We start from the raw sequence: 20,971 nt of genomic DNA on the forward strand, positions 1-20,971 counted from the left end.
CATGCATTGCTCTGAATAAAGACATTTAGGATAAACCCATTTGTGATTATTTTACAAAGAATAATAAATACTGTAAATATTTTATGCATCTATTATATTTAAGTTACTGTCTGGCATTTGTGTTATTCAGTAATGCAAACTCAAAGGAATACAAAAAGTAATATTTAATATGTACTGTATTTTATTATGCAAAGAGAGAGTATTATTCATTAGCTCAGCATTAGCAAACTGTACATACATAAATAACCATTTCATTTTTCATTGTTTTTACAGTTTCATTTTTGAACAGCCCAGTGATTTAGATGTCTCCATCCAGTTAGGATCATCATCATCATCGTTATTATTACAAAGCACACTATATAACATCCATCTACTTAACACTACCAGTGATTGTTTGGCTTTTTTTTAAAGCAAGGGATTTCAAGTGCATGCTAATAAAAGATAAAAATAACTGCCATATTCAAAGGCATTTCAAACATCACTATACAAATCACCTGAATCTTACAAGTGAGTTTACTGGTTTCTTCTTGTTGCATCGATTGTTTTGCTTTAAAACACTGAAATAATATCGACGTTAAATACTTGTCTTGGCCCGAGGAGGAAGACGTCGGCCATCTTGTGGACGGCTTCAGTGCAGTACCTTCATTCAATAGCGCTCATGTCAGTGGGGTTCCACTAAACGGACGTGACTGGCATACCAACCCATAACTCTAATCCTAAAGTTAACCCTAATCTTAACCAAACTTCTAACCTTAACCCTAAACTAACTATAACTATAACCAATTAGGTATTTCAACATAGATTCTCTTATTCTCATATAGATTCTCTTTTTTTCTACCATGTTATTGACTTGTTTATTGTTTACTCCATGTGTAACTCTGTGTTGTCTGTTCACACTGCTATGCTTTATCTTGGCCAGGTCGCAGTTGCAAATGAGAACTTGTTCTCAACTAGCCTACCTGGTTAAATAAAGGTGAAATAAAATAAATAAAAAAATGTGTTTGCAGGTCAGTCATGTTCCTGTAGTTTTCTCCCATGTCAGTGCTCTAGGTTCAGCTTTTAGCTCTATAGGATCTCTAGGACTAATGGGAATGTTTGCTATTCAAACTTCACCGGAAGCCCCCTAGCCTAATTGATTCTAACATCTACCGAATGCTGATTGAGTTAACAAATAAATAGCAGCAGCACTGACACACAGCACAGTCCACTTTGGCTCCCAACATATAAGTAGTGCTGTGTTTTTTTCATCTTCAGACTCAAGACGTTTCCTCTGAAACTGTAAAAAATTATACAGATTACTATAAAGAATACAAAACTAATAGTAGAGATTTGTTTTGGATATAAGGGGATCCACAAGGTATAGGTCCATTCATTTTGTAGATGGGTGTTGAACAACATGTTTCATATAGAGGCTGTTTAGGCCATGTAGCCTTGGGATGCTTTTGTTAGTCGGTTGGTTTGTTAGGTGTTAGAGAGTCTAAAATGAGTGAATGTCATCTCTGTGTAGCAGAGGAAGAGAGTCCTGCAGGGAGGGGAAGTGTTAATATAATCCAGGAGGTCCTTTTCTATGGGCATGAGTCCACCGGTGTACAGCAGTAGGGGACATTCATTCAGATGAGAAAGTATTTCTGGAACCAGGAAGTGATGACCCTCATATGGGTGGGGGTCCGTTGGTGTAGCGCAGCATGGGGTGGAAGGAGCGGGCAAAGTTGTTGGCATGGTGACAGCTGTAGTCCTCCTCTGTCATGGGCACCAGGCAGGCTAAGCCAATCAGGAGCAGGAGGAGGAGCTGGAGGGGCAGAGCTGCCCTCAGGACCCTCAGGATAAAGGACTGGCCCCTTGGGGGGCACGAGGACGAGGAAGAGGGGACCAGGGGGAAGTCAGAACGGGAGGAAGCGCAGCCAGCGCCGCTCTGAGAGCTGGTCAGGGAGAGAGAGAACGGCATTAGACACACCAGAAATAGCAGAGAGTATGGTTATAGACACAGGAACACACATATACACACACACATTAGTAAAACTGTATAGAGGTAAGATACTGTGAAAAGGGTTAATATCGTAACAAACAACATACCAGAGTAAGCATACCAATCACACACACACACAAGGTTACTCAAACACTACAGAAAAACGGTTACACACACTCATGCACAAACCAAAGCAGCAATTTCTACACACATAATCTCTCCTATGCACATGGAACATGAAGTAAAATCCCTCCTAGCTGTCTCAGTTGTTTTTCTCACTGAGTGAGAAACCCTGGCCGTACAGCCGACTGTGTGAGAGTTCAATGCCACGTCTCATTCCGAGCAGAGACCGCTGTACCAGAGACCCCTCCAGAGATTCCCAGAGAGGGAGCCAAGAGGAGAGAGGAACGCTGCGTTCCTCCACCTGGCCTCATCCTCACAGGGCTGCCTGGTGGCCTGGGGGAGGAAGCTGTTAGCAGTCTGTCTGTCTGAAGGCCCTCCACACCCTAGCCTTCCACACATGTCTCTATCTCTCATTAATGGTTGAAATTAATGGCGAGAACATTGTGATGTGCGCATGTGTGTGTTTTACCTCAGCAGCCCTACCTCAGGAGATCCACAGTTTGGGGCCGCAAAGAACCCCCTGATCTCCATGGCAACCTCGTCTACTAGATTTCAATTTCCGTAGCCAATTAGTGAGTAAGAGGGAGCTAGCAGAGCCTGGGCCTGTTCATACAATGGAGCCCATCAGCCCCAACAGAGCCTCATTACCTTTTCTCGACCACTCATCCCTGAGCTAATTTAGGGCCAGGCTTCAACCCGGCCTACATGTCATTATTAGGATCCATTTAATAGAAAGCACGGAGTGAAGAATCAAAATAACAAAGAGAGCAGGACAGAGGTGGGTGGGTTATTAGTACGGGGATGAGAGGGGGATGAAGGGAAAATAGAGATAGAGAGAAAGGAAGGAGGCAGAGATTCAGACAGTTCATTACAGGAGATAGCTAGTTTTCTATTAAGAGAAAGAGAGGAATAGAGGGAGGGAAAGTGACTAAGAAAAAATGAGAAGGCAAAGTGAGTCAGCAAAGAAGAGGGGGGCGAAACAGATACTGTATATTCAGATAATGCCATCTAGTGGGTGAGAAATAACTACAGGGATTAGTGGTGCCAGGTAGGTGAGCAGTAAAAAGATGACAGACAAGCGCTTGGCAGCATCGTTCAGACAGCCGAGCACAGCAGCAGAGAGCAATGAAAGAACAGAAAACGTTCCACTTTCATTCAATAAAGGAAGAAAGGAATCCCCTGAACTAGGTGATTCACGACTTTTAACAGCTGGCTTGGTTACGTCGCTTCTAGAAGGAAGGAAGATCATGGAACTCATATGGGCCAACGTTGGGGAAGTTTGGAGGGGTAAAGAGGATGCATCATTTCTCAACAGATAAGAGAGGCAGAAGAGGACCTATCAGAGGACCTATCACAGCTTCTGCCCCAAGGAACTGGTTTAGGTTCGGTTTCCTAACCATATAGAGTATAATTGATTTGATTGATTGACTGATTGGGTTAATAATTTGTACAGGTACAAAGTATGCAGCCATGGTTCCATCATCCTCCCATGGTTCTAGAGTCCAGGAGAGAGGTACCTGTGATGTGGGCCGCTCTCGGGGGGTCCTGGGTGGGTATGACTACTTTTGCCCCGGGGCTGTACCACGCAATGAGCAGGACGGGGGTAAAAGAAAGAAAGAATGGTTCAGTCCGGAGCAAATAAACACCAAGCTTCAGATGAGAGGAAAAAAACAACCAACAAATAACAGAAAGAGCAGTAACATCAATAGAACACCAACAACTAAAGAGCAGCAACAACATCCATGATGGTGACAGGTGTATCAAGAAACCTGGCTTTTCACATTGGATTGTTTAACAATTACAATTACAACAATTCATTTACAGATATGTTCATCAAACATACTGTATATTAGCATCTATAGGTGGCTAGAAAATACATGAAATGTTGTTATCCTGTTCATTTGACATGTTTATTTGTTGCCAATGATTAGTAATGCTTCAGGATTTTATTAATAAATGATGATGATGGTATAGTGGTGTTACAGTGGCCTGTAATGACTAGAAGCATTGACGTTTATAATTAGTTGCAATTACGCTACCTGCGAACACTACAATTCTCCTCTAAAAAGCATCAGTTAGTGAAAAGCCAGTGTTTCCTGTGCATTTTTGGCTACGCAGATCTACATGGTGAAGGTAGCAAAAACCATCTCAAAGAACAACAGCTTGTGGGGCAACATATTCCTTAGTGGTGTAGCGTCATATTAGCAGGGCAGCAATAAAGCAATCTACAAACAAAGGGTAAAACGCAACGTCAATGAATTGCCTTAATTAACTGAATGAAAACAGAAAGGACTGGTGGGTGGCTGCGAGGTAAAAGCTGGGATAGAGAGTTGTCCTGTGGGTCAGCATGCATTGGGAGAGGGAAAGGGGGTGACATTTTGGGTTAAGAATAACATTTGGGAGATCACTCTATAAATCGGTCAGGGTGAATCGCTATTTCTCTAACCAGTATACCCCACACTAATGACTTTCTCTACACATAACAGCCCCCGGTAAAGGACTCTATCAAGTGATAGATCCTAGATAGGTACAAAGGGAGACATTACCGATCGCCGGCGGCTCGTCGAGGTCCCCTCTGAGACGGGGCTGGTGGATCCAGAGATGTCAGATTTGTCCACAGCAGACAAAGGCAGCGAGTCCTACAAAAGGGTCAATAATGTGGACAAGGACAGACAGTCAGTCTGAAGACTAGTCTTTATTTCTCTCTTGATGCTCATCCGGACACACAGGGTGCATTTCACTATTTCATTCACTGCTACTAACTAGTTACCTGGAGAGTGATTGTCATAATCGTTGCACTAAAAAGCCCACACTATAAATGTATGTAATACGGCTGTAGGTCTTATGTGTATTTTCCTCTGACCTGTTGTGTGTCCATGGTTTCCAGTCTCCTCTCCAGGCCCTCCAGGTCAGTGCTGACCTCCCGGAGGAGCAGCCGCAGCCTGTTCCCGATCACATGCACCTTCTCCTGGGCCTCCAGATGCTCACTTCCCTGGGCCTGGTTCTGGTCCTTCTCTGAAGCCTGGGGTTGGATTTGGGACGTGGCCTGGGTGTGGACAAGCAGCTGGGCTGAGAGCTCTTGGAGGGAGGAAGCCTTCTGCTGGGAGTCCAGCAGCTCACGCTTGATTTGCTGGAGGTGAATGGGGGAGGAGGTGAGAGGGGTAGTGGTTAATATAATTGGTTTGGGCTAGGCTACAACCCTTTAGGATATGGTCTTTTGAGAGGAAAAACAGATTTGGAGTGTTGCTCACAGTTTGTGTGTATTGGAGTGGAAAGTACCGTGAGTGTTCTGTGGTGAGTCCGTAGTGTTTCACGGTCGAGCCTGGGGGGGATGGGGACAACCTCGTTCCTTCTACGGTCAATGTTCTCCAACCACAACAGCAGACCATGGCTCAGCTCATGGAACTCCTAGAGAGAGAGAGAGAGAGAGAGAGAGAGAGAGAGAGAGAGAGAGAGAGAGAGAGAGAGAGGGAGAGAGAGAGAGAGAGACGGGGGGTGAAATGACAGATGATTAACAGACAGAATAACACAGATTCCTTTTATGTGTGTGTGTATGACTGTGTACGTTTACATGTAAGTGTTTGTTGTACCTGACACTGCATCAGGGCCCTCTGTAGCTCTGCCCTCCAGTCCTCCAGCGATGAGCCCAGCCAATCCCAGCGTGAGTTCATCTCCTTCAGCCCGTCCCTCAGCTCCCACGCCTCCTCTGAGTCGGGATCTGATTGGAGGAAGTCAGCGCTGCTCAGGTTGATTGACAGGACCTGGGACTTGTGGCCGTCCATGGCCTTCTGCAGCTCCTGGAAGAGTGGAGAGGATAAATGAGTGACTGTGTGTGTTTGTTTGGCTGTTTGTTTGTAAGTATTTGTGTTATTGTTATGTTACGTGTTGGACCGTATGGGAATGTTTACCACGTGTATATACACTATGTGTAACACTATCAGTATAATGTATAATAAATATAATAAAGAATAAAGGGGGGGAAGTACTGTAGGTAGACTGACCCAGTACTGGTTTACAGTAGTTATAAATAGGCTTGGTGATGACAGAGCAGAGCTAGTACAGGAGCACTAACAGTAGGTGTCAGTAAGCTAGGTGTAGGTTAGTGAACCCCACCAGGGTTCAGATCGGCCTGGCTATTTATAGTCTGTTGACATCCCTGTCTGATGTGCTGCAGATTACAGCAGCTGGGCTGTGTGATGTGTTACAGACAACAGCAGCTGGGCTGTGTGATGTGTTACAGACAACAGCAGCTGGGCTGTGTGATGTGTTACAGACAACAGCAGCTGGGCTGTGTGATGTGTTACAGACTACAGCAGCTGGGCTGTGTGATGTGTTACAGACAACAGCAGCTGGGCTGTGTGATGTGTTACAGACTACAGTAGCTGGGCTGTGTGATGTGTTACAGACTACAGCAGCTGGTCTGTGTGATGTGTTACAGACTACATCAGCTGGGCTGTGTGATGTGTTACAGACTACAGCAGCTGGGCTGTGTGATGTGTTACAGACTACATCAGCTGGGCTGTGTGATGTGTTACAGACAGCAGCAGCTGGGCTGTGTGATGTGTTACAGACTACAGCAGCTGGGCTGTGTGATGTGTTACAGACTACAGCAGCTGGCCTGTGTGATGTGTTACAGACTACATCAGCTGGGCTGTGTGATGTGTTACAGACTACAGCAGCTGGCCTGTGTGATGTGTTACAGACTACATCAGCTGGGCTGTGTGATGTGTTACAGACTACATCAGCTGGGCTGTGTGATGTGTTACAGACTACATCAGCTGGGCTGTGGGATGTGTTACAGACTACAGCAGCTGGGCTGTGGGATGTGTTACAGACTACATCAGCTGGCCTGTGTGATGTGTTACAGACTACATCAGCTGTGCTGTGTGATGTGTTACAGACAACAGCAGCTGGGCTGTGTGATGTGTTACAGACTACAGCAGCTGGTCTGTGTGATGTGTTACAGACTACATCAGCTGGCCTGTGTGATGTGTTACAGACTACAGCAGCTGGGCTGTCTGATGTGTTACAGACTACATCAGCTGGCCTGTGTGATGTGTTACAGACTACAGCAGCTGGGCTGTCTGATGTGTTACAGACTACAGCAGCTGGGCTGTGTGATGTGTTACAGAGTACAGCAGCTGGTCTGTGTGATGTGTTACAGACTATATCAGCTGGGCTGTGTGATGTGTTACAGACTACAGCAGCTGGTCTGATGTGTTACAGACTACAGCAGCTGGTCTGTGTTATGTTTTACAGACTACAGCAGCTGGTCTGATGTGTAACAGACTACAGCAGCTGGTCTGATGTGTTACAGACTACAGCAGCTGGTCTGTGTCATGTTTTACAGACTACAGCAGCTGGGCTGTCTGATGTGTAACAGACTACAGCAGCTGGCCTTTCTGATTTGTTACAGACTACAGCAGCTGGCCTTTCTGATGTGTTACAGACTACAGCAGCTGGTCTGTGTCATGTTTTACAGTCTACAGCAGCTGGTCTGATGTGTTACAGACTACAGCAGCTGGTCTGATGTGTTACAGACTACAGCAGCTGGTCTGATGTGTTACAGACTACAGCAGCTGGGCTGTGTGATGTGTAACAGACTACAGCAGCTGGGCTGTGTGATGTGTAACAGACTACAGCAGCTGGGCTGTCTGATGTGTAACAGACTACAGCAGCTGGTCTGATGTGTTACAGACTTCAGCAGCTGGGCTGTGTGTTACAGACTACAGCAGCTGGTCTGATGTGTTACAGACTGCAGCAGCTGGGCTGTGTGATGTGTAACAGAATACAGCAGCTGGTCTGATGTGTTACAGACTGCAGCAGCTGGTCTAATGTGTAACAGACTACAGCAGCTGGGGCGATGTGTTTGTACTATATAGGTCTCTGCCTGGGCACTAGACCAGCAGGCTCGTGATTACACTGCACATGGGCATGGGAAATCATAGAGTCCATGGGTATCATGTGGCACATAGATGCAAATGGTATACATAAGATGCACACACACATGCACACGCACACACACCTTGAGCTTCCCGATCCTCTGTTGGATGGTGTGTATGTCTGTGCTGAGGTCTAGCACCCGTAGCTGTCCCAGCTCTGCCTCTGCCTCGCACAGCCATGCCCTCATGGTCTGCAGGTCTGAGATCAGCTGGTGACACTGCTGCAGGTTCTGCTTCTGTCTGTGTTTGTCCCTCAGAGACTGAGCCTGGTTCAGCTCCCAGCGCTCAATCACACCTTGGGGAGAGAAGTAACACAGTTTCAGTTGACTCATCCCTCATTATTGATTATAATAAGCGAGAGAGAGTGTGTGTATGTGTGTTTGTGTGTGTATCACCAACCTGTACTCTGGCTGTCTGTGCTGGTGGGGTTGGTGAGTCCTGGCATGTCATCATCCTCCTCAGTCAGCTGTCCTCCAGCCCTCTTCACTGCATCTATACTGCCCCGACACTCTCCCATCAGACGCATCTACAACAGACAGGGAACATAGTCTTATCATGCTACGACATGACATTTGGGTTTTTCTGTATATTTCTGACAGTTTTAGCCATACTATTACTAGGAGATTTTCTACGAGAGAAAGCCCTCACATAGCCCATGTAAGTTGAGTCCAGCTCAGGGCTGGTGCTGGCCTGGCCACTGCAGGCAGCCGCCTCTCCCTGCTGGACAGAGTAGCGGCCAGAGTCCACAGCCTGGTCCAACAGTCTCAGGTGGACCTCCAGCTGACCTGGCTCACCTGTGGGGTCAGGAGGGGGTCAGCCAATTAGGAGAGATAATTCTCTGGGGGTTTGTTTTTGGCCAGTCTACAATTTCATTTTGACAAACAGTAGTGGTGGATACTGGCAGACTGGTCCACCTGGAGAACATGCTCATAATGGAAAAAACAAGCAATGTTAAATGTTAGTCAGTGCAATTCCTTTGTTGAAAAACTGCAAACAAAGAAGGAAAAGTAGGTGGTTTATATGATCAGTTGCGTGATGTGATACCAACAAAGGTGAATGGAAAAGTGCTTTAGCATGCTATTGTGTATACATTCTTATACGCTGTATACATTCTTATATGGTGTATACATTCTTATACGGTGTATACATTCTTATACGGTGTATACATTCCTATACGGTGTATACATTCTTATACGGTGTATACATTCTTATACGGTGTATACATTCTTATACGGTATATACATTCTTATACGGTGTATACATTCTTATACGGTGTATACATTCCTATATGGTGTATACATTCTTGAATGATGATGGTGCATTCAACAATGGTGAATGATGCATACTATGTTAATTTACCGCAGTTGAACGGGCATGTTAGTATATTTAGTTTTGTGATATGTTATTGACATGCGATGATAAATTACACATATGCCTTGTTTGCTCATCATACTTTAGTAGCATGCTATGGTAAATGATATGGTATTTGTGCTTAAGCACGTTAGCATGCTATGGTAAATGATATGGCATTTGTGCTTAAGCACGTTAGCATGCTATGGTAAATGATATGGCATTTGTGCTTAAGCACGTTAGCATGCTAGTGTGGCTAGTTGCCTACCAGAGGAGGATCTCAGTGTGCTCTCTGTCAGTTTTATATAGGCCTCTGGGCTTTCTGGTATAACTACATCTGCAAAGAGAGATATGCACAGTCCTCACAATTAGAACAAGGGACATTGGACAAGTATGTAGTGTGTATAGGTTTAATTGTATGCTTTTTTTTCATCCTATTACTCTTAATTTCACATGTTTGAGTACTGGTAATCTATTTAATGCTGGTGTAGATGCATGGGCTTTTTAAATGCTACAAATATCCTAAGTAAACGATCACTTTGATGGGAGAACTTCTTGCAGTATATCATTGTTATTATTTTTGTTGTTTGTATAACAGTGAATTCCCCTTGGACATCCATAAAACACTTATCAATAAAGTATTGATCTGTCCATCTCCAGCAGCAGTCTGTAGTAGTATTATACTAACCTGACAACACAGCAGCAGTCTGTAGTAGTATTATACTAACCTGACAACACAGCAGCAGTCTGTAGTAGTATTATACTAACCTGACAACATAGCGGCAGTCTGTAGTAGTATTATACTAACGTGACAACACAGCGGCAGTCTGTAGTAGTATTATACTAACCTGACAACACAGCAGCAGTCTGTAGTAGTATTATACTAACCTGACAACATAGCGGCAGTCTGTAGTTGTATTATACTAACGTGACAACACAGCGGCAGTCTGTAGTTGTATTATACTAACCTGACAACACAGCAGCAGTCTGTAGTAGTATTATACTAACCTGACAACATAGCGGCAGTCTGTAGTTGTATTATACTAACGTGACAACACAGCGGCAGTCTGTAGTTGTATTATACTAACCTGACAACACAGCAGCAGTCTGTAGTAGTATTATACTAACGTGACAACACAGCGGCAGTCTGTAGTTGTATTATACTAACGTGACAACACAGCGGCAGTCTGTAGTTGTATTATACTAACCTGACAACACAGCGGCAGTCTGTAGTAGTATTATACTAACGTGACAACACAGCGGCAGTCTGTAGTTGTATTATACTAACCTGACAACACAGCAGCAGTCTGTAGTAGTATTATACTAACGTGACAACACAGCGGCAGTCTGTAGTTGTATTATACTAACCTGACAACACAGCAGCAGTCTGTAGTAGTATTATACTAACCTGACAACACAGCGGCAGTCTGTAGTAGTATTATACTAACGTGACAACACAGCGGCAGTCTGTAGTTGTATTATACTAACCTGACAACACAGCAGCAGTCTGTAGTAGTATTATACTAACCTGACAACACAGCGGCAGTCTGTAGTAGTATTATACTAACCTGACAACATAGCGGCAGTCTGTAGTAGTATTATACTAACCTGACAACACAGCGGCAGTCTGTAGTAGTATTATACTAACCTGACAACACAGCGGCAGTCTGTAGTAGTATTATACTAACGTGACAACACAGCGGCAGTCTGTAGTTGTATTATACTAACCTGACAACACAGCAGCAGTCTGTAGTAGTATTATACTAACCTGACAACACAGCGGCAGTCTGTAGTAGTATTATACTAACGTGACAACACAGCGGCAGTCTGTAGTTGTATTATACTAACGTGACAACACAGCGGCAGTCTGTAGTTGTATTATACTAACCTGACAACACAGCGGCAGTCTGTAGTAGTATTATACTAACGTGACAACACAGCGGCAGTCTGTAGTTGTATTATACTAACCTGACAACACAGCAGCAGTCTGTAGTAGTATTATACTAACGTGACAACACAGCGGCAGTCTGTAGTTGTATTATACTAACCTGACAACACAGCAGCAGTCTGTAGTAGTATTATACTAACCTGACAACACAGCGGCAGTCTGTAGTAGTATTATACTAACGTGACAACACAGCGGCAGTCTGTAGTTGTATTATACTAACCTGACAACACAGCAGCAGTCTGTAGTAGTATTATACTAACCTGACAACACAGCGGCAGTCTGTAGTAGTATTATACTAACCTGACAACATAGCGGCAGTCTGTAGTAGTATTATACTAACCTGACAACACAGCGGCAGTCTGTAGTAGTATTATACTAACCTGACAACACAGCGGCAGTCTGTAGTAGTATTATACTAACGTGACAACACAGCGGCAGTCTGTAGTTGTATTATACTAACCTGACAACACAGCGGCAGTCTGTAGTAGTATTATACTAACCTGACAACACAGCGGCAGTCTGTAGTAGTATTATACTAACGTGACAACACAGCGGCAGTCTGTAGTAGTATTATACTAACGTGACAACACAGCGGCAGTCTGTAGTAGTATTATACTAACCTGACAACACAGCGGCAGTCTGTAGTAGTATTATACTAACGTGACAACACAGCGGCAGTCTGTAGTTGTATTATACTAACCTGACAACACAGCAGCAGTCTGTAGTAGTATTATACTAACCTGACAACATAGCGGCAGTCTGTAGTTGTATTATACTAACGTGACAACACAGCGGCAGTCTGTAGTTGTATTATACTAACCTGACAACACAGCAGCAGTCTGTAGTAGTATTATACTAACGTGACAACACAGCGGCAGTCTGTAGTTGTATTATACTAACGTGACAACACAGCAGCAGTCTGTAGTAGTATTATACTAACGTGACAACACAGCGGCAGTCTGTAGTTGTATTATACTAACGTGACAACACAGCGGCAGTCTGTAGTTGTATTATACTAACCTGACAACACAGCGGCAGTCTGTAGTAGTATTATACTAACGTGACAACACAGCGGCAGTCTGTAGTTGTATTATACTAACCTGACAACACAGCAGCAGTCTGTAGTAGTATTATACTAACGTGACAACACAGCGGCAGTCTGTAGTTGTATTATACTAACCTGACAACACAGCAGCAGTCTGTAGTAGTATTATACTAACCTGACAACACAGCGGCAGTCTGTAGTAGTATTATACTAACGTGACAACACAGCGGCAGTCTGTAGTTGTATTATACTAACCTGACAACACAGCAGCAGTCTGTAGTAGTATTATACTAACCTGACAACACAGCGGCAGTCTGTAGTAGTATTATACTAACCTGACAACATAGCGGCAGTCTGTAGTAGTATTATACTAACCTGACAACACAGCGGCAGTCTGTAGTAGTATTATACTAACCTGACAACACAGCGGCAGTCTGTAGTAGTATTATACTAACGTGACAACACAGCGGCAGTCTGTAGTTGTATTATACTAACCTGACAACACAGCGGCAGTCTGTAGTAGTATTATACTAACCTGACAACACAGCGGCAGTCTGTAGTAGTATTATACTAACGTGACAACACAGCGGCAGTCTGTAGTAGTATTATACTAACGTGACAACACAGCGGCAGTCTGTAGTAGTATTATACTAACGTGACAACACAGCGGCAGTTTGTAGTAGTATTATACTAACCTGACAACACAGCGGCAGTCTGTAGTTGTATTATACTAACCTGACAACATAGCGGCAGTCTGTAGTAGTATTATACTAACGTGACAACACAGCGGCAGTCTGTAGTAGTATTATACTAACCTGACAACACAGTGGCAGTCTGTAGTTGTATTATACTAACCTGACAACATAGCGGCAGTCTGTAGTAGTATTATACTAACGTGACAACACAGCGGCAGTCTGTAGTAGTATTATACTAACGTGACAACACAGCGGCAGTCTGTAGTAGTATTATACTAAACTGACAACACAGCGGCAGTCTGTAGTAGTATTATACTAAACTGACAACACAGCGGCAGTGTGTAGTAGTATTATACTAACCTGACAACACAGCGGCAGTCTGTAGTAGTATTATACTAACCTGACAACATAGCGGCAGTCTGTAGTAGTATTATACTAACCTGACAACACAGCGGCAGTCTGTAGTAGTATTATACTAACGTGACAACACAGCGGCAGTCTGTAGTTGTATTATACTAACGTGACAACACAGCGGCAGTCTGTAGTTGTATTATACTAACCTGACAACACAGCGGCAGTCTGTAGTAGTATTATACTAACGTGACCACACAGCGGCAGTCTGTAGTAGTATTATACTAACCTGACAACACAGCAGCAGTCTGTAGTTGTATTATACTAACCTGACAACACAGCGGCAGTCTGTAGTAGTATTATACTAACGTGACAACACAGCGGCAGTCTGTAGTAGTATTATACTAACGTGACAACACAGCGGCAGTCTGTAGTAGTATTATACTAACCTGACAACACAGCGGCAGTCTGTAGTAGTATTATACTAACGTGACAACACAGCGGCACTCTGTAGTAGTATTATACTAACGTGACAACACAGCGGCAGTCTGTAGTAGTATTATACTAACCTGACAACACAGCGGCAGTCTGTAGTAGTATTATACTAACCTGACAACACAGCGGCAGTCTGTAGTAGTATTATACTAACCTGACAACACAGCGGCAGTCTGTAGAAGTATTATACTAACCTGACAACACAGCGGCAGTCTGTAGAAGTATTATACTAACCTGACAACACAGCGGCAGTCTGTAGTAGTATTATACTAATCTGACAACACAGCGGCAGTCTGTAGTAGTATTATACTAAACTGACAACACAGCGGCAGTCTGTAGTAATATTATACTAACCTGACAACACAGCGGCAGTCTGTAGTAGTATTATACTAACCTGACAACACAGCGGCAGTCTGTAGTAGTATTATACTAACCTGACAACACAGCGGCAGTCTGTAGTAGTATTATACTAACCTGACAACACAGCGGCAGTCTGTAGTAGTATTATACTAACCTGACAACACAGCGGCAGTCTGTAGTAGTATTATACTAACCTGACAACACAGCGGCAGTCTGTAGTAGTATTATACTAACCTGACAACACAGCGGCAGTCTGTAGTAGTATTATACTAACCTGACAACACAGCGGCAGCCGACCTGAGGTACTCCTCCTCCTGCTCCTGTCCTCTGCCCCTGTCTGACCCCAGACCCCGCCCTCCAGCACTCTCCAGCCCCCGGCTCAGGTCGTAGTCGTGGTCCCACTCCAGTGGGATAGAGTCCATGCTGGCTGGGGTGTCCCGGCCCGAGCGGTCCGCCTGTGGGGGGAGGACAGAGCCCGAGGTGGGGCGACTGGAGGGGCAGGGGAGAGAGGAGTCACCCCACTGCAGGTCAGAGAGATCAGCCGACTCGTCCATGTCCAGATCTCGGTCAGAACAGTCTAGTTCATCATCGGCAAGCTGAAGGGAAGGAGAGGTGGAGTGAGTGTGTTTGTATGCGCGTGCTAGGTGTGTGTACGAGGTTTTGATAGTTATATCATATTGGCAAATGGCCCATATCTTCTTGTAGTGTATGTGTGTGTTCTGTAAGTAGAAGACATTACTCACAGGCAGGCGTGTCAGCTTCTTGTAGTATCTGTCTACACGTCCAAACACCTCCTGCCAGTACCTCTGTAGCTCCTCCAGTTCCTCCTCTAGAACAGCACCATCCAGAGGCTCACTCTTCTCTATCAGGGCCTCCCCCTGCCTGAACACCAGCTCAATCTGCCCTGTGTTCAGAGAGATCTCCTGCTGGAACGCCTGAACACACACACACACAGAGGGCAAAGGTCAGGGGTTAGACGTTTCAGTATGTGTTTTCAAGGTGGGGCACTTCGATCAAGTAATGTTAGGGGACATGCTTTTTATCTCTATTTGTTATGCCAGTTAAATCCGTCATGGGAGGATACTAGTTACATACAGCACAGGATGATACCAAGTCAGATAGTTAAATTGCCAAGCCGTCATAGAGAGTTCATTCAAACTCAAAAAACGTTGAAAATATAGCATTCAAATTCACACACACGTACTTGAATGCACGCACATATGCATGCACGCACACTCGGGACACACTGTTCTTATCACAGGAGGTTGGTGGCACCTTAATTGGGGAGGACGGGCTCGTGGTAATGACTGGAGTGGAATCAGTGGAATGGTCTCAAATACATGGTTTCCATGTGTTTGATGCCATTCCATTTGCTCCGTTCCTACCATTATTATGATCCGTCCTCCCCTCTGCAGCCTCCACTGGTTCTTACCCTTAGCTGTTTGATCTTGGCCTGGACATCACACTCTGAGAAGTGTTCTATGTTGGTGAGCTGCAGGTCCATCTCAGTGAGCCACACCAGGATGCTGTCTCTAGCTGTCTCAAACTCCTCCCTCTGACCAATAAAGTGCTGAGAGAACACACAGAGAGGGAAACAGTGTTATAGGGCTGTTTAATAACTAGACTAAAACGGTGTTGTAGGGCTGTTTAATAACTAAACTAAAACAGTGTTGTAGGGCTGTTTAATAACTAGATTAAAACAGTGTTATAGGTCTGTTTAATAACTAGATTAAAACAGTGTTGTAGTGCTGTTTAATAACTAGATTAAAACAGTGTTGTAGGTCTGTTTAATAACTAAACTAAAACAGTGTTGTAGGTCTGTTTAATAACTAGATTAAAACAGTGTTATAGGTCTGTTTAATAACTAGATTAAAACAGTGTTGTAGGGCTGTTTAATAACTAGATTAAAACAGTGTTATAGGTCTGTTTAATAACTAAACTAAAACAGTGTTGTAGGGCTGTTTAATAACTAGATTAAAACAGTGTTATAGGTCTGTTTAATAACTAGATTAAAACAGTGTTGTAGGGCTGTTTAATAACTAGATTAAAACAGTGTTGTAGTGCTGTTTAATAACTAGATTAAAACAGTGTTGTAAGGCTGTTTAATAACTAGATTAAAACAGTGTTGTAGGGCTGTTTAATAACTAGATTAAAACAGTGTTATAGGTCTGTTTAATAACTAGATTAAAACAGTGTTGTAGGGCTGTTTAATAACTAGATTAAAACAGTGTTATAGGTCTGTTTAATAACTAGATTAAAACAGTGTTATAGGTCTGTTTAATAACTAGATTAAAACAGTGTTGTAGGGCTGTTTAATAACTACATTAAAACAGTGTTATAGGTCTGTTTAATAACTAGATTAAAACAGTGTTGTAGGGCTGTTTAATAACTAGATTAAAACAGTGTTGTAGTGCTGTTTAATAACTAGATTAAAACAGTGTTATAGGTCTGTTTAATAACTAGATTAAAACAGTGTTATAGGTCTGTTTAATAACTACATTAAAACAGTGTTATAGGTCTGTTTAATAACTAGATTAAAACAGTGTTATAGGTCTGTTTAATAACTAGATTAAAACAGTGTTATAGGTCTGTTTAATAACTAGATTAAAACAGTGTTATAGGTCTGTTTAATAACTAGATTAAAACAGTGTTGTAGGGCTGTTTAATAACTAGATTAAAACAGTGTTATAGGTCTGTTTAATAACTAGATTAAAACAGTGTTGTAGGGCTGTTTAATAACTAGATTAAAACAGTGTTATAGGTCTGTTTAATAACTAGATTAAAACAGTGTTGTAGGGCTGTTTAATAACTAGATTAAAACAGTGTTATAGGTCTGTTTAATAACTAGATTAAAACAGTGTTATAGGTCTGTTTAATAACTACATTAAAACAGTGTTATAGGTCTGTTTAATAACTAGATTAAAACAGTGTTATAGGTCTGTTTAATAACTAGATTAAAACAGTGTTGTAGGGCTGTTTAATAACTAGATTAAAACAGTGATCAGAGTGAAACTAAGTATTTTTTGAGTTTCTACTCTTTTATCTTCACAACAAAATTATGTGATAAATCTTGACCTGACCAGGCTCTGCTATATCATCACCATGTTTCATAACATATGTTATGACATCATAACATATCCCAGCATACATTTACATTTACCTTGAGCCTGCGCAGGATGGAGGCAACCCTCTTCTGCAGGTTGTCCCAGCGCCGGTTCCCATCATGCACCATTTCTCGGAGGCGGCAGGAGGAGTCTGTGCGGTTCTCTCTGGCCAGTCGGCGGTACTGCTTATTGATCAGCTCCAGCTGGGTCAGAAACTCCTGGACCTGCCTCTGGAAGGCCTAGGACACACACACGATCAGAATGAAGATTTTATACAAATACTGTACACATACAAAATAAAATACAAAGTAAATGTAAGGTTGGTGGTCTCAGTATGTGTAATTGGTTGATTATTTTGACCCAACAACGGTTTCAAGTAAGCCTGTGGTATCCTGGGATGACCCTGACACATGACCCCATTGGCCCTGGTCAGCTACTGTAGGAAGAATGTGATGGCCAGCAAAAACAGATTCCAGTAATCTGATATCCCCCTTCTCTTACTCTGCACTCTCTCACTTTACCCCATATGCCCCCCCCCCCCCCCCCCTTCACTTTGCACTGTACACACACGCTCTCTCATTCTTACTTCATCTCTCGGTCTCTCTTCCTACCCTGTCTTTACAACTATTTAAACTCTTCCCCTCCTTTCCTCCCTTTTTCTCTGCCCACAACCGCTCTCCAACCTGTACCTCAAACTTCAACCGCTCTCTAACCTGTACCTCAAACTTCAACCGCTCTCTAACCTGTACCTCAAACTTCAACCGCTCTCTAACCTGTACCTCAAACTTCAACCGCTCTCTAACCTGTACCTCAAACTTCTTGAGCTCCTCCTTTGCGATGGTGTATAGAACTCCAGAGGAGTTGGGAAGAGCAGCCGTCCTCTCTGAGGTCTTCAGCCACTCCTCAAACCGAGAGAAGTCATCCAGAAACTTCTGCCACAGCCTCCACGTCTCCTCAATCCTACAAGAAGACGAGAGAGTGACGTATGAAATACACTTAGGGTTGCAAGGGGAGGGTATACTCCTGGAAACGTTTGAAGTTTACCAGTAAACTACCAGAATTTTGGTAACTTTCAAGGAATATATGTAATTTTATCATATTACATCTAGTGCCTTTTTGGGTACTTCAGATGATCACAGGTATCTGTAATTATCTCTGGCCCTCTATGTGGCCTTATCACATGTAAAATATACTTAACAAATCTAATAGAGATTATTTTAAAATAAAATATAGAATGACAAAGTTGTAAAACATTATCCTTAAAATAAAAGATCAACTTAGTGAATACCATTGGTGTTTAATATGAGGGCTATATTTTTTACTCTTTTATATATTTTACTATGTCAATAGGCAATTTTCTCTTTAACCATATGGCCTATTTCCTAGATATGGACACATATATAAAAAATGACTACTATTTACGAAAGCATTTCAAATAATGTATTCAAGTATAAACTACCAAAGTTACCATAGATTGCAATAGATAACCTGTTAATTACCAAAATTACAGAAGATTCTGACACACTGGAGGTTTGCAAGAGGAGAAAATAGATTTCCTACACATATCATACGAACAGTGTGTGTGTGTGTGTGTGTGTGCGTGTGTGTGTGTGTGTGTGTGTGTGTGTGTGTGTGTGTGTGTGTGTGTGTGTGTGTGTGTGTGTGTGTGTGTGTGTGTGTGTGTGTGTGTGTGTGTGTGTGTGTGTGTGTGTGTGTGTGTGTGCAGGCATGTGCGTGTGTGTATGTGTACTGTACTGTATGTGTATAGGACCCACTTGAGCCTCCTTTCCATGGACATGGCACAGATGTTCCTCCAGCGTCGGTCCAGGCCCCTGGTGGCCTGCTGGATGGAGTCACACTCTGTCTCCGTAGAACAGGCGTCACAGTCATGTAGCAACACCTCACACAGGTTCAACACAGACGCCACGCCTGTACTGTGCTTCTCTATGTCCCGCTGAATGTCCTGGAGGTGGGGAAAGGGGAAGGAAGAGAGAGAAGAAAGATGAGGATGGGTGGCGAAAGGTCAAGGGATGAAGAGTGGGTAGAATTGGAGGGGTGAGGACAGGAACAGAAACAGTGGGTGAGAAAAAAACACTGTCTTGAAATACCATAAAGACATCACTTGGGCGATGACTTTCTACCCTGTTCCATCATCACCAGTTGTTCAGATGTTTACCACGTACTTTAGGAAATAAATCAACCCACATGATCTGATCATGTAGCTAGCCTTGCCTGCCTGTCTGTCTCTTTCCCAGACAAACAGAGCGAGTGTGTGTTCCTCCTACCTGCTGCTGGTTGAGTTTCCTCTGTATCTCCTGCGCGTCACAGGTGTCGTAGACGAGAGGTCTGGTCAGCTCTGTCTCGATGTGGGCGAGCCAGGAGCGCAGACTGCACATGTTCTTATCCAGCTGCTGCACCGCAACCAGCGTCTCCCTCAACTTCTTCACCCTGAGAGAGAGATTCAGTCATGTTACACCCTCCATACAAACAAACGAAATACTACCACAAATTCATTCTACTACTTCATTCTCAGAGAGAAACTTTACCTACTGTATGTAGTCATACAATCACTGAAGATATCGACCATAACCACTAAAAAACCACAACAACAACTCAACAACCAAGAAGCAACCGTAACAACACAATATCACTCAGCTCCCTCATTATCACTAGTCCTCCAGTAGGAATGAGAGGTAGAGAGGGGGGGCCCAGTACCACAACAAACCATAACCAACATGTCTGCAACCGAGAGGGCTGCAGGAGGGGAAGATGATATCCTGAGGTCAGAAGGGTTTAGGGATTTGTTTACAAGACAGATTTTTGTGAATATTAAACTCCTATTGTAACCGCACATAACATCTGTCTGGGATCCATTTTGGATGTGTGATGCATTACAATCTAAATATGTAAAACGTTTATGGAGATTGTGAGAAATGGAAAGAATGTCCTCTGATTTTAAATAAGCCCATTATAAACTGCCAAAGGAGCAGAGTCAAGTATTCACATTCACACTACTACACCCTTCAAAGTTATGCAGCTCTCTCACATCGTCCCTCCCTGTCACACCAGAAATACTAGTATTGAATGCAGGCAGGAGCCATTCTGTACTGGATCCACTAATTAAAGTAAATAAGTTGTTACCCGTTGGACAATTTTAGCAGGCCTGTGTTACTTTAGACACCCTATACCACTGTGACTGTGACTGTACAGGAGGCTGTATCACAGACCGGTCTATAGGGGCAGACGATATGGCATTATTACCTCAGCTGTGTATAGCCCATGAGTACTCTGATCTATAAATGGACTGCCTCATCAGAATGTCATCATGCCAGGGTACTCGCATCAATCAAATCAAATTTGATTTGTCGGTTACACATATTTAGCAGATGTATTGTGGGTGTAGCAAAATGCTTGTACACACAAATCTAAAAGTAAAAGAAAGGAATTAAGAAATACATAAATATTATGAAGAGCAATGTCAGAGCGGCATTGACTAGAATACAGTAGAACACAGTACATACAGTGCATTCGGAAAGTATTCAGACCCATTCCCTTTTTCCACATTTTGTTACGTTACAGCCTTGTTTAAAAT

The 20,971-nt window shown here is 43.2% G+C and overlaps 1 protein-coding gene across 1 annotated transcript in view; it reads right to left on the reverse strand.

Annotated features, from left to right (window-relative positions):
- Positions 1–158: 158 nt before the first annotated feature.
- The window catches only part of syne1a (spectrin repeat containing, nuclear envelope 1a), a 223,310-nt gene continuing 202,497 nt past the window's right edge, over positions 159–20,971 (reverse strand). The window contains exons 131-147 of the mRNA XM_071413100.1: positions 19,665–19,827; positions 19,155–19,342; positions 18,189–18,339; positions 17,436–17,618; positions 15,708–15,845; positions 15,019–15,210; positions 14,550–14,871; positions 9,650–9,718; positions 8,680–8,825; positions 8,431–8,557; positions 8,115–8,326; positions 5,680–5,886; positions 5,369–5,497; positions 4,953–5,219; positions 4,636–4,728; positions 3,607–3,665; positions 159–1,919 (exon numbers count right to left, since the gene is read on the reverse strand). Coding sequence (XP_071269201.1) covers positions 1,652–1,919; positions 3,607–3,665; positions 4,636–4,728; positions 4,953–5,219; positions 5,369–5,497; positions 5,680–5,886; positions 8,115–8,326; positions 8,431–8,557; positions 8,680–8,825; positions 9,650–9,718; positions 14,550–14,871; positions 15,019–15,210; positions 15,708–15,845; positions 17,436–17,618; positions 18,189–18,339; positions 19,155–19,342; positions 19,665–19,827 — 2,914 coding nt within the window. The 3' untranslated portion in view covers positions 159–1,651. The remainder of the gene's footprint in view (positions 1,920–3,606; positions 3,666–4,635; positions 4,729–4,952; positions 5,220–5,368; positions 5,498–5,679; positions 5,887–8,114; positions 8,327–8,430; positions 8,558–8,679; positions 8,826–9,649; positions 9,719–14,549; positions 14,872–15,018; positions 15,211–15,707; positions 15,846–17,435; positions 17,619–18,188; positions 18,340–19,154; positions 19,343–19,664; positions 19,828–20,971) is intronic.

The sequence above is a fragment of the Salvelinus alpinus genome, chromosome 8, assembly GCF_045679555.1.
Source record: "Salvelinus alpinus chromosome 8, SLU_Salpinus.1, whole genome shotgun sequence".
In the NCBI taxonomy this organism is placed as follows: domain Eukaryota; kingdom Metazoa; phylum Chordata; class Actinopteri; order Salmoniformes; family Salmonidae; genus Salvelinus; species Salvelinus alpinus.